General features: G+C 44.1%; 1 protein-coding gene across 9 annotated transcripts in view; it reads left to right on the top strand.

Moving 5' to 3' along the window:
• NR1H3 (nuclear receptor subfamily 1 group H member 3) overlaps nucleotides 1-13,174 on the top strand; it is a 30,187-nt gene extending 17,013 nt beyond the window's left edge. For 5 of the 9 annotated variants that reach the window (XM_042790764.1, XM_042790762.1, XM_032993353.2 and 2 more), the window contains exons 2-9: nucleotides 833-1,080; nucleotides 3,929-4,198; nucleotides 7,018-7,226; nucleotides 7,470-7,649; nucleotides 8,060-8,159; nucleotides 9,769-9,882; nucleotides 10,744-10,838; nucleotides 11,233-13,174. In XM_042790764.1, coding sequence (XP_042646698.1) covers nucleotides 963-1,080; nucleotides 3,929-4,198; nucleotides 7,018-7,226; nucleotides 7,470-7,649; nucleotides 8,060-8,159; nucleotides 9,769-9,882; nucleotides 10,744-10,838; nucleotides 11,233-11,379 — 1,233 coding nt within the window. In that variant the 5' untranslated portion in view covers nucleotides 833-962 and the 3' untranslated portion in view covers nucleotides 11,380-13,174. Of the gene's footprint in view, nucleotides 1-832; nucleotides 1,081-3,928; nucleotides 4,199-7,017; nucleotides 7,227-7,469; nucleotides 7,650-8,059; nucleotides 8,160-9,768; nucleotides 9,917-10,743; nucleotides 10,839-11,232 lie in introns of those variants that run through there. The other 4 variants (XM_042790766.1, XM_042790765.1, XM_042790767.1 and 1 more) reach the window with 4 other exon arrangements.
• The last annotated feature ends 731 nt before the right edge of the window (nucleotides 13,175-13,905 follow it).

Below are 13,905 nucleotides of genomic sequence, written 5' to 3'. Positions count from 1 at the left end.
GTAAGGCCTTTTTTTTCTGTGCAGGTGGGTTTTTTTGGAAAAAGGGATTGGATTTGCCTTCCAGGTTCCAGTTCTGTAGTGGAGTTAGTGCTGTATAATAAAGATGTTCCAGAAAAAGGTTTACTCAGAAGGTTGGTGGTGAATCTATTTCCTGAGGGTGGTGTAATGGTCATTTTCTGTAAGTATGATGCTGGCTTTTGATTTCTTGCTGCAGGTGAGGAGAGGATCTGTCATCCTCCTCTTCAATACATCACTGATCTCTTTGGCACAGCCTTTCGCTCCTGATATTAATAGGGAAATTTGATGTGTTGTAGTCTTTGCTAAATAATTGTATCAAAATTGTCTTCTACAGTTTTCTGTGTGCTCTGCAGTACATGCCACAAAATCCAGGGCAGCTGGCAGCAATGAGCTGTTTGTTATTGGAAGCTTTAACAAAGGCCACCGGCTGTAAAGTCTGGAATTTCCCTGTTACACACTTGGAGAGGTCAGGGCTGAAGTCCCCTGGTGGTGTTAGCAGTAACGAAGGCTTGTCCTGCTTTGATAAATATTTTGGCAGTAAACAAACCAGTTTTGCACCTGAGTGTGCTAATCTTGTACTTTTTAACACCGTTTGTTAAAATACTGTGTTTCAAGAGCATAAACATTGATAAAACAAAGTTAATTGTCCCTTTTAATAAATAAGGAAACAAAATCTTGAAGCTTGCTTGTGATGCAGCTTGTAAAGATTTGGGGAGTTAATAGCTTCAGTAGTTGAGCTCTTGCCTCTTTTGCATCTGTTTGTTGTTTCTAGGTTTTTGTTGTTGTTGTTTGTTTTTTTTTTTTTTTCTCACAGGTACTTCCTTTCTGACTTTCAGTAGCAGAGAGAAACCAAAGACCTTGAAGAAAGACGCCCGCAGCCCCTTGCTCGGCAGTAACAATGCTGCAGCGATGAGATTATAGCGAGCCCTTCCTGTGTGGCTTCCATGGGTCCCACTCAACTCAGCACACGGGATCATGGGAAGAGGGTGGCGAGTGTATTTGAGATGGAGGAGGAAGGGCTTTCGCTCTTCCCTGGCTCAGAGAACCCCCCTGAGCATGCAGGTATGGAAAAATTCTTACTAAATCCATGAAAGCTAAATGCTCTCTATTCTTTCAGCTGCAAGCAGAATTGATGCTTGGCAGAATTTTAGGGTGAGTTGTGCTGTGCTTGAAGCACTCTGAGAGAATGTCTAAGGATAGACTCAGTTATTGATAGTTGAAGATGACTGGGTTTATCCAGGTGATAAATGGGTTGAATATTTTGTTTAGTTGACCTTTTCGAGGCTAGGTGTGTGGCAGTAAAATGAATTTCTTTTTGTTAGCTTTATCAAAAGCTGCTGAGCAATAAAGCTTTACTACAGGTGACAATCCAACAAGGATTAGTGATGCAAAGAAATAATAGGTTCTTGCAGATTCGTATAATGGAAAGACAGTAGAAGTCTTCTCTACACATTTTTGAGGTTAACTGGGGTTAAAATAGTATCAGGAAATAGAATTGAGATTTCACAGGTATAATTGCTGCTGACACACACAATCCTACACTTTTGAACCGTAAGAAGACATAGTGTAAAATCTCTGGATGGGTACCAGGAAAAAAAGGAAAGCACAAGTGAGGTGCCCAGCATAGTATCAGCAATTTAATGAAAATACGACAAACGCGTGTTTGAACTGTGAGGCAATGGTCAGTCCCTGCTAATGAAAAGAAGAGGTGATCTGAACATTGAACAAAGGCTCATCAGTAGAGTAGAAACAAAGAGAATAGTTGAAAGGTGAAGAGATATTATCCAATAAAAGTCCTTAAAACAGATTTGAGGACAGGAAAAGAAAACAATTGATAAATGACTTAGAAAAATGCAAGGTTAAAAGCACCACTGAATGTGGAAGAGAATTATTAAATAAGGGTTCTACCAAAGAAGGAAGACCCTAATGAGAGCTAAAAGTGCAGAGATGGCATTCACGTTTCAGACACCTCAAATGATTTCTGTTATCTTTGACTGCAGACAATAGTAAGCTGTACGACTAAAATGGTTAGTGTTCAGAGGTGGAAAATAATTTGCATAGATCAAAGAATAAGCCTATCTGTCTCAATAAAAGAGTTATAAGAATGGTAATCAGATCTTTATGTAATGTCTTAAAGACAGCGAAGAAATCCACAAGATGGACAAATCCATCTTGTGGAAGTGATTAGATTACTCTGCTGTCCCTCAGAAACATATGAACATCACTTGAGGCTTCTGCAGAGTTATTATACCAGTTAATATATATGCAATGGCAGACTTAGTAATTGGAAATAACTGCAGGCGTTGCATAATTTCCCCTTGGTAATAGGCTGTGTGAAGAGAAATATAGTAGAACAACAGAGGGGAATATCAGAGACGTAACCTTTCTGATGACATTTTCCTGCTGTCTAATCTGCAATGAGAAGTGCTAGCCAAAATGAGTCACCTCCCAACCTCTGTAAAGTCAATGGGATTGAAAATCAACACCAAGATACTTAAGACTGTGAAAACCAATATGCAGTGAAGAACACTAATAATAATTTCTGAGACTGACCTAAAACTGTTTACCATTTCAGGAACTCGAACAGAATAGTAAGTGTAACTGAGAGTAAAGGTAGAAGTATTAGAATCATATGTACAAAAAATGAGACATGCCATTGTAACCCCAGTGTTGATCAGGAAATGCAGCAGGCTTGTCCTGCAAACCAATCCCTATGACTTGACTCCAGCATAAAGGCTTTCCAGGCATATCTAAACATCATCTAGAGATTTATCAAGATGTGCTGTTTGTAATTGTTATGAACAGTTGCCATAGAAGAATCTATAATATCTAACATACAGAAAAATACTTGCACTGGGAGCTCTGTAGAAGGGCATGTCAAATGTCAACATGGCTAGGATTAAATGAAATGAAAAGAGAGATGGCTAATAGGGAGGGAATACACAAACAACATCGACAAGCATTTGGCTGGAGCTTAAGATGAGACGTGCTGGAGTAGATCAAAGATGTTTTCAGAATGCTCAGCCAGTGTCAAGATTAAGCTCGATTGGAGTGACACGGGAAGAACTGGGAGCTGCTGCACAAGACCATCTGGACTGTGAGGCAGTAGTGAAGGCCTTGTGTTTCAAGTAGAATAACGAGGTTTAGCAAGTAAACTGTCAATATGAGAGTGCTTAGTTTTAGGAGTGGGGAGCACTCTTGAAGTAGAAATGATGGCTTCAGGGCCCCGAGCTTGTGCAGTGTGCTGCTTGCCTGCTTACTGCCCCTAACTCCAAGAAGTTGCTGTCTTCTGCCTTGACAGTTTCCCCAGCTGTTCCGGTTACAGGGATTGCCTACTCAGTCTGCTTTTTGTACAGTCACAGTTTTCAGCACTGGTTTTCTGTGATTGTTTGACTGCTGAACCATTTTTCCTTATCCTTGTACATAAGCATGGCAGAGAATGGTAATGAGTATGGTAAGAGAACCGTAGGTGAATTCTGAAGAAAATTACATTCTTCGGAGTCTTGGATTTTAGCTCAACATTCTTGCAGCTCTTTCTCACATGGGTAACTTAACTATCACTCCTGACGGGAAGTGCGGAACAACATCTGGCCTGAGCACGCTCTAGCTCTTTCCCTCTATTTTGGAGGGGGACAAGCATGAAGCTCTATCTGATTATGCAGTTGAGGTGAAACTGTTTGGATTATGTCAACAGTTGGTTTGTTGCAGAAGATACGCTCGCTCAGAAGGGGGAGTCTGTGAAATGGGAGACTTGATTTTTCATGTGTGTGCTTGGGAGAATAGTGGGTTTGAGCGAGGATAAATGGTTATTGTTGGAGTGGGGCAGTCAGCTGCAAACACCATGCTTCCCTCATGTGTGTGGGTTTTCTTTTTTTTTTTCCCCCCTTTTTCTGGGCACTGTTCGTTTCAGTAGAAAATCCCCCCCTGAAGCGGAAGAAGGGCCCGGCCCCTAAGATGCTGGGAAACGAAGTGTGCAGCGTGTGTGGGGACAAGGCCTCCGGCTTCCACTACAACGTGCTGAGCTGTGAAGGCTGCAAGGGCTTCTTCCGCCGCAGTATCATCAAGGGCGCGCAGTACGTCTGCAAGAACGGCGGCAAGTGTGAGATGGACATGTACATGCGTCGCAAGTGTCAGGAGTGCCGGCTGCGCAAGTGCCAGGAGGCGGGCATGCGGGAGCAGTGTGAGTGCAGGAGATGGGGCCGGGGGGGCACGTAGGGGCGGGCTGGGGGCTGGTGGGTGTTTGGGGGGGGTCCCACGTGAGGCGTGCGGGCGGCACGCGGAATGCGTGTGGGAAGTCCCCGAGAGCTGAGCAGGGAGGTCGTGGAGAGGCGAGGCTGCTGGTGGAACAGCACCGGTGTGCCGAGAGCCCCAGCCCTGCTGTATTCCTTGAACACGCTATTTTGTAAGAACTTGCAGAATATGACATCAGAGGAGGGACTCGTAGCTAATGTGTACGTGTTCTTCGGTATGCTGCCAGCTGTATCAGCAGACTCAGGCTTCTGTCTGTCTTGCGAGCAGGACTGCGGGGTTGGTCACCGTGCTCCTTAAACAACAGGCACTTCCCTTTGCCTCACACTGCGAGCTTGTGACAGAGGTCAAGGGCAGCGCCACAGTACTGCAGCTGGGTTTGCGCAGACCCAATCTCATTCCTCCCCTCAGTGAAGTCCACTGTTTTTCTTACACGAGCCATAAGGCTGCTGTTTCTGAATATTCAACAATGTTCCTGCTTACATATCGGGAACAGGCCTCTTCTGCCAAGGCATCTGGGTTTCATCCTGTTGCAGGCCAAGACTGACCAAATGGACGCTTGGTTAATGTTAACTCTGTGTGAGGTCTCCTTTTCTGACATCCAGCACCCAGAACAGTGAGGAACAGGGTATAAGTCCCACTGAACTGCACCCATGAAAGATGCTGTTCAGTTTTTTCAACACGAAGCACGGCACACCTAAGATGTGTAATCAGTATCTTTGTCACACTGGTTTGTATCAGCATTACCCTATTGTCCCCTGCTCGAGAGCTACAAAACAGATGTATTGGAAAAGCTATGTAGGGAGGCTGCCTGTCTACCTTGCTACTGTTCTATTGCAGGTAGATACTAGAGAGCCTCTGTGTGTTTCTGCATTTACTCGTTGCCTTGCATTGAAGACAGCTCAGGAAATTGGGCCAAGAGGAATCTTTGGCTTGTTATTATCAAGTGCTTGGCAGTTCTTGTCAACACTAATCCCGCTCTGCAAATTTGCCTTGTTAATCTTGACAGAAAATGGGGGTTTTCTCCTCCAGCTGTTTCACTTGGAAGGTTATTCCAGATCTTCCCTCTACTAATTGTTGGAAATGTTCTAATTCCCAGACTGAAGTTATTCATGGCCAGTTAATTGTTCTTAAGCCAGTGTGAACCATGAAGTAAAATAGCTTCTTCATGGCAAACCAAGTAACTTAGATTGCTCTGAATTTGTTGTGGTGTAGCAGCTTGCACATAGGCAGTTTTCAAGATTCAGTAATATCTGGTAACTTGTTACTCAGCTGTAAATTCTCTGTGCATCTGAGTCCAAAGATGAGGGACTGTAATCTCTGATCAATTACTTCCCTTCTTAAACTAACAGTGTGACTAGCATTCTCTAATCTTACAGATCCCCCTTAACTTGGTAATGGTATTGAATGTCTTTGCTGTTAGAATTGTAATTTTTGTGCATGTGTGTACCAGTACACACATCGTCCCTATTGGAGGTCAGGGATAAAGATTACTTTCAGTTTGTATGTGTCACGTTCTTTGTGTCTCCCTCCAGTACTGTGGACCGTCCATTTCAGAATGCTATCTTGCAGTTGTTCTCCATTTCTTGTCTTCATGTTTAACACGATTCTTTTGAGAAGTGCAAGTATATACTTGCTCAGTTTTCGGGCCTGCCTTCCTGTGTAGCAGCCAAGGTTCGTCGTTACTTGTGCGTAAAAAATGGCCAAAGAACCTTTCAGCACTTTTAAAATCTTGTTCGCAAAGTCAAGCTTTATTTTTTTTAATTTTTGTTCCTGAAAATACGGTTTCTTTTCCAATCAGTTCCTTTTCTGTTCTTTGTTCATTCATCACTTAACGCACAGGATGATTCTCCTGAAGATACAATCCTTGAATCTAGGTATGTCTGCTTCTTTCAGTTTTTCTGGATTCAGCGTGCAGCTTTGACTTTAAAGAAGCAACAAACCTCCTCTACAATTAAGTCAGTGAATTCTTCAGTTAACTTAGTTACAGGCTGTTAACAGTTTTTGTATTTATATCAGCTAATGAGAAGCTGGTCCAATAAGATTTTTTCACAACACATGCCTCTGAGTTGTTTTATTCCTTACAATGTTACATCTAAATGGCATATCCTTTGAGTTCACAGCTGAAGAAGACTTCTAGCCCTACTGCTGAAGGACTTGCAGTCCTCAGTATGTCTTATGCAAAGCTATTCTTCCATTATTCATCTTACAGTATGTTACTACTTGACAGTCTGCTGCAGATGGGCTGTGTAGAAAATTGTCCTTTCACTCTCAAACTCTATTCAGTACTGACTCTGACCTCTCAGGAGAAAGATGAAATGGCACAAGCATTAATTTAGCAATATCAGAAAAAGACACAGCAGCAGGATAATGTAAAATACAGTGGACACACCATGGCACGTGAAGGGAGCATCTATTGGAATCTCTTATAATGTGGCATTTTGTCAAACTGCTTGGTGGGGAAGGTCGCTGTTGTCTTTGAGATCTGCAGGGCATCATGAAGGGGGAGCTTCTGTCCTTTGTGAACACTTTACGTGGCAGTATGATTAAAAGAAAGGCAATAGTGCAACTTCGAGTGGGAAAAGAAGGAGAAACAAAGGTATCACTGTCTGTCTGTGTTGTATACACTGATATACCAGATACAGGCAGCTGTGATCTCTGCCTCTCCATCTACAGCGCGTTACCCTGAGTTCAGTGTGGGTTCCAGTGTGCTCCTGTGTCATGACTGATCTCTGGCTATTCCTGCTTTAGATGTTTTGTCTGAAGAACAGATCCGACTGAAGAAACTGAAGAAGCAGGAAGATGATCAGGCTCGGACAGTCGTGGTGCATCCAAACCCTCCGAATCCGCCAAGCCCTTCCCACAAACTGACACCTGAACAGTTGAGCATGATAAAAAAGCTTGTGGCTGCTCAGCAGCAGTGCAACCAGCGCTCATTCACAGACAGGCTCAAAGTCACGGTAAAAACTCTACCAGTGTACCCAAAATGAGAAAAAGTGAAGTCTGGGGAGTCGGGGTTGTGGGTAAATTATTTGGGAGAATAGAGATACTTTAGGCGTTGCATCTGTGGGCTAATGTTATGTAAAGAATAACAAAGGATGATGTTCCAATGTGTCTCAATTTCTTTATTCACTTCATCTTCTCATCTTTCTGTCCTGGCTCCATCTTTCACATATATACGCTGTCTCTTCCCTTTCCCGCAGCCGTGGCCCCAAGTTCCTGACCCTAATAACCGTGAAGCAAGGCAGCAGCGTTTTGCTCACTTTACAGAACTCGCAATTATCTCTGTGCAAGAGATTGTGGACTTTGCCAAGCAACTACCTGGCTTCCTGGAGCTCACCAGGGAAGATCAGATTGCTTTATTGAAGACATCTACCATAGAGGTGAGAGTTTGGCTCCACCACAATACGTAGTAGCAGAGATGAAAGAATTTGGAGTTACCCACCTGGAGAACTGGTTCCATCCCCGTTTTTGGGATGGCAGGCTGAAGGACCTCAGCTATGGGACCATTACTGAAGTGCCAGGCTATACTGGCAAAGGGCCGTGGAGGAGAATGAGGGAAGAGCCTTGGTAGTGGTAAGCAGGTATTTCCCCCTTCCCAGAAACAGACCACAAAGGAGGCAGCAGAATTTACTTTGGAATTTTTAAGCACTCTGAGAGAAGCTTCTTGAAGAGTTTTTGTTTGGGTTTTTTTGTTGTTGTGTTTTCAGAGGTGCTCTAACACTCAGCAAATTACCAGTGTTGTAACGTTCTTTCCTGTTTTCAAATCAAGTATACCTACTTCTGGTTTCAGGTGATGTTGTTGGAGACATCTCGGCGCTACAATCCAGAGATTGAGAGCATCACCTTTCTTAAGGACCTGAGCTATAATCGGGATGACTTCGCCAAAGCAGGTGGTGCATTAGACAGGTGTTTCTTCCTTCCCTGTGTCTTGTGTTTTTTCATCTTTTCCTTCTTAGTGTGGGCTGCTGGAAATGGTATGTGGGGCCTTAAAGCTGAAGTCAGGTGAGAGGTTTAGAATAGGACCAGACCAATAGCCCCACAAACCTTTTTTTGCTTTTAACATGTGATATTAGCTCAGTTCATGTCTTTTTTTAAAGTGTGAACTTGCCTTGGAAAAATTTGGACTCGGGGCACGAAAATCTTGCTTTAAGAGTGCACCTAGGGCTAGCAGTTGGTGTGAACTTCCTTGCTGGTAGAGATCTGATGTGGACATGTGGTCCTAGAGCCATATCAGATCACAGTAAGTCAAACCCCAGTCTTCTCTCCTTTGCAAGTATATCACTTGCTAATCTAGATGAATACTTTGAGTGAGGACATTAATGTAATTACATTTCAGTTGATATGAAGTCTGTATTGTGCACTGAAGATCCCCACAGAGTGCTTTAGACGTGTTATCAGCTCATTATATGACAGTCTGTGGTGATGTGATTTCTGAAGTCCATTTTTCCAAGAGCAATGAGTGTCTGTAATTTCAGATGAAGTAACAGGAAGCATGTATCTTCAGCATTTCTGAAAATGAGACTTTGGCTGTCCTTCATGTGATTTTTTTTTTTTTTTTCTTTTCTTATTCCCTGGGTAGCTATTTAACCATTTATACTTGAGACGGCTTTTGTATACAACTTTCCTCTTTGACGCTTTTCCTGATAGCCTTTTCTTCAGATGATTTAGGAAGGCAGAACGCAGGCAGCCGGAAAGATGCCCTCTGTCTTCTTCATCCTTCTCTGAGGCAGTTGTACTGCAGGAAATTACAAACTTGGATGCTGGTTTAGAGGAAAGGCCTGAAGTTTTCAGTGTGATTGTATAGCACATAGAACAAAGAGACTCGATTTGACAGTGGCCTTTGTATGTTGTGACAACAAATATCAATGTATTTCTGCCTGACTGCATTTATCAAAGGAGGTGATTGGAAGCCTAAGGTCAGGCTCTGCTTCAGCTCTCCCAGCTTTTTGAGCTGAAGGAAACGGCATAGTTCAGGCTTCTTGGAACTATGTATTTTCAGCTCAGAGGGACTTCAGATGAATCTGGAGCATGGGATTAAAGCTTTCTTTGAAAGCAAGAGGGCTGCTGGGTTTGAAGGAGGTGATGTTGTGAGAGTGTAAGGTGTAGATGTACTTGTGAGCTTCTGATTTTGACAGGCTCATCTGATAGTTGATGTTGTGTTCCCTCTTCATGTCCCTTTAGCTGTTGCCTCGTAATGTGCTGTGGGGCATTTAAGGCTCTAAGAAAACCCAGAAATAAGTGTCATTTTACAGTTAGAGCCTGACTCCTCAGCCACTGTTGTTGGCGCTCATCAGTAGTGATGGGATGTAAATGGGGGTTTCAGCCACACTTGGAACATAATGTAAGGGTCTTTCTCCTGCCTGCCCTGTCCTCCTCACTCCCTGGTGTACTGCGGTGGGTTTCTGGCAGTTTATTCCATGAGAAGGAGGGAGAGAGAGAGAGAGAGGGAGAGGGAGGACACCATTGTTGCCTCACCTTGTTCTCTTCCGTTTGTTGCAGGTCTACAGTTTGAGTTCATTAACCCCATCTTTGAGTTCTCAAAGGGAATGAATGAGCTACAGCTCAACGATGCTGAATATGCACTTTTAATCGCCATCAACATTTTCTCTGCAGGTAAAAAGCCAGGGAGATCTGAAGAGCTGCAGTGGTGAGTCAGAGGTCAAAGAAAGTAGAGTTAAGGAAGGTCACAAGCTGGAGAGGAATAATAGAGGGTTTACAGGGTCTAGTGATGAAGGGAGTGTGTTACTATTTATGCTTAGGGCATTCATTATATTCTGAATTTTCTAGTGCCACCTCCAGAGGAAAACAGTTTCCCCACTGCTGGAACAGTGTGTAGATAAATATTGGCTGATTTTTCTTCCTCATTTAGAAATTGCTATTTTAGTGTCCCCTTAATGTCCTGGGCACCTCACTGGTGTGGTACCGGTCCCAAGCCACGAGTGACATCTGGTGGTCAAGTAAAGGTACCTGGATGTGAGGCCAGTATTGCTCCAGGCCAGCACAGGGCTTGGCAAAGAAGCCACCTCTACTCTTTCTGTTTTCTGTCTTGTGACCTGAAAGATTAATTACTTTTTTTTTTTTTTTTTCCCCCTTTGTTCCTGTTTTCTCACTGGCTCAGCTGCTGAAGAGACTTCCCCATTCATTCCCTCCTGAGCGGGCAGTTTCTCCTCTTCCCTGGGACAGGAATGTGGGACCGAAACACACTTACCTAGCCCTGTTCGCTCTGTTTAACCTTCCACCACTACAGGAGTCAGATCAGCCTCCCTGTGTGCAGTAGTAGGCACCACTGAGGGAGAAGTTACAGAAAACAGACATAGCTGCTGCAGTCATGGATGACTTTCCCAGCTGTGCTGGCTGAGTGCTAGCTGAGGTTTTGGGGAGAGACCACACTGAGGGACTGGGGTTAGGCAGGGATGTCAAGTCCAGTGAAGCTGCCTGTGGTCATCTGTTTACTTCTAACCTGCTTTTTGGCAGACCGACCGAATGTGCAGGACCAGTCCCTGGTGGAGAGGCTGCAGCACACCTATGTGGAAGCCCTTCATTCATATATTTGCATCAACAGACCAAATGTAAGTGCCTGACCAGAACATCTCCAACAGTGGTGCAGACTGATCCTGTGTTTATGCAGGCACAGATCCTGCTGTAACAGATCTGTTGCTGCCTGGGCTATCGTGCTCTTCCGTTCTGTGGCTGTTCGGTAGCAGCTGTAAAAGCAGTATTTGTGAGCTGTCACCGCCTGCTGTCCTGTGTCACGTTCCATAGTTTAGCCAGCATGGAAAGTCTGGAGTTTTGGGACATGGCGTAGTATTCATGTTCCTCCACACTGCTGCCTCCTGGAGAATGCTGGGTTTAGAGGAAGTGAGGGTTGTGGTTACAGTGCATCACCTGGTGGGGTAATTTTTTTCCTGGAACAGAGCTTTAGCGTGAATTTACTAACAGCTGTCTGTTTGCTTGACTCCACAGGACCGCCTGATGTTTCCACGGATGTTAATGAAGCTGGTCAGTCTTCGGACACTAAGTAGTGTCCACTCTGAACAGGTGTTTGCCCTTCGGCTGCAGGACAAGAAACTCCCTCCCCTGCTCTCAGAAATCTGGGATGTGCATGAGTGACTGCATGCTCCCAGGGCGCTGACATGCCGATGTAACGCCATCTCCCAGCCTTTGCTAACGAGAAGCCAGCCTCCCCTCTCCAAAGCACTGAACTCTGGGCTAGGCAGTGCAGGGAGTGTTGAGCCTGGGCTTTCAGTGTTGTCATGAGCCTACGCAGGAGGCAGCTGGGGTAGATCAGATCGGGGGGGAGGTTGGTTTCGATGCAGTGCCCATACCCCAAAGGGATATCATGAAACATCTGAAAACGGTAGAAATGAAGACCTTCCCTCCCACACACATGCACCTCTTTCTTCAGAGTCTTTCTCTTCTCTAAGCATGTCCTGAGGGCTTGCCCATTGATCCTCTCCTCTCGTTGATTATGAAAATAAATTTGCAGGAACTTGCCAAACCCTCTCTATCGAGAGTAACCCAGCTCAAAAGGCTTCTGCAGGGTCCCCAGTGTACCTGGATCTGAGGAGCTCAGGGAAGTCAATGTGGACGTTCTAGGGGTTTCACTGGGTTTCCTATAAATAAAATCTCTTGTACGTGCTGCCCTTTACAATGATTCCAAGAGAAGTAGCTGTTATTTCTTTATTATGAGACTTCATCTCTAGAGCTGCCCTTTCATTCTGGCCCTCTTTTGGAAAAGGATTCCTCTAATGTGTAGTGCCCTTTGTCTAACAGGGATGTCCCCTGGGTAGGGAACATTTGTACATCAGAAAGATGTCAGGCATAAAGTAGTGGATTTTTTTAATGTAATACATCACAGTTTTATCTTACGGTGGTTCTCAGCCAGTTCACTTTACCTTTGATCTGCTAACAGCTGGAAAACTTTAGTTCAGAACAAATCAGGGCATAGATTCTTATCTTTAGGGGTGAAATAAAAGAAAGCTGGGAAGGACTGGTACCTAGACAAGGTAGGTGTGGCGGAAGGATCTCCAAAACTTCCAAGAATTTGGAGCATGTGGTATGTGTTCCAAGGTGAGTGTGAAGATATATCAGCCAAGGAGAGATGACACACTGCATTTAGTGAAATATGTGGGCATTGCGTAAGACATGGGCTGCACAACTCAGATCACGGGCTGCAGGAATAGTGGGTGTAACCAGATCCACTTGCGTCTTCTTCCTTTTGCCAAAGTCTTTCCAAGGTACTTGCTCAAGGTTTTAGTGATGGTCATGGAGGTCCCTCCTGTATGAGGAGCGCCAACTGCTTTAGAAGGACACTTGGGTCTTGTATCCTTCACTTTGGGCACCGAGAGATCCACACTGGATTTATGCCCCATGTTCTTAAGTATACACATCCGTAAGTATTCTAGGATTTACAGCAATATTTTGTCTGACAGAAGAGAAATATACTGTTGTAAAACATGTTCCTTATTTTCTAAGAAGCAACATCTTATGGCTGATCTCAGAGATGTAACCTTAAGTATCCTGGTAGCTTGGTCTCATGAGTCTTCTCTGTTATAGGGGTCTATGTTTGCTTGCCCGGTGAGCATCCCAAGAGCCTAGGTTCACATGGCTCGTTTTTTTTGTTTGTTTGTTGGTTTTTTGTTGTTTTTTTTTTTTTTTTTTTGGCTGTGTATCTGAGCGCTATGCCCGTGGTGAGGGTATCGTGTCCATTTTGCACTTAAGGTTGGTCCCCTGCCACTGGCCTTCACTCTGCACCTTTGTAAAGCACTTGTAACAATCTGTAAAATAATCTGTTGTTTTTTATAACTCATTGCAATTGCAAAAATTCTTGTTTAAATCTGTATTTTTAACTAATCTGTTTGAGAAATGTTAATGTTTATATAAAAGAATAAAGCCTAATACAGGATTTTGATATTCTCTGATGTGCTGTCATTAGACTGGGGGAGGGTGGAATAAGTTCTTGATGTAAGAAACTCAAAGCTGATATGAAAATGAGTGTATAGGTTGGGGAGAAGCAAGAAGTGGTGAAAAAGAACAAGCAGTGCAACCCCAGGCAGTTTGTTTGGGCCTCTGCAGTGAGATTTTAGCTTGCTATGCACTGTGCTGTGCGCCAGAGCTGGCAAATAAAGGAATTAAATGCATATTGTGAAGATCACAGATTATCTATACACACCTCACCTTAATTTGTACAGCTACATTCAGAATTTAACCCTTTCACTCCATGTGCTCTACTCTGTTTTCTGCAGGATCCCAGCTGATAACCTGCTATGAATAAATTAGAAATGAGCAGCCTAGGAGAAGCAACAGGAATAGCTGTCCACACGTGTCACCTCGAAGGGAAGGGGGAAGTGGAGAGCTGTCCAGTATTAGCGGGTTCCACAGCACTTGATGATCCCCTGCCACACTGGGAAAAGCAAGCAGTTGTCAGTTCAGCAAGGTTTCACACCACAGGCTATTCTGCCAAACTCCCTGCATTAGAGTGTAAAATTTAAATTGGAAATTACCGAACCAGAGGAAGAGGGAATAGGAATAGGCTTATAAGAGACTGCAGCGGGGTATGAGGTGGGGAGTAATGAGCAGAGCAGGAGACCTCAAGCCAGGCCTGAGTGTCTTTGAGGGTAGCTGGGTCCTACTCTA

The sequence above is a fragment of the Tyto alba genome, unplaced genomic scaffold, assembly GCF_018691265.1.
Source record: "Tyto alba isolate M040663 unplaced genomic scaffold, T.alba_DEE_v4.0 Super-Scaffold_18, whole genome shotgun sequence".
NCBI lineage: Eukaryota > Metazoa > Chordata > Aves > Strigiformes > Tytonidae > Tyto > Tyto alba.
The sequence above is the reverse complement of the archived record's forward strand: the minus strand, read 5'-3'. Positions and strand labels throughout refer to the sequence as shown.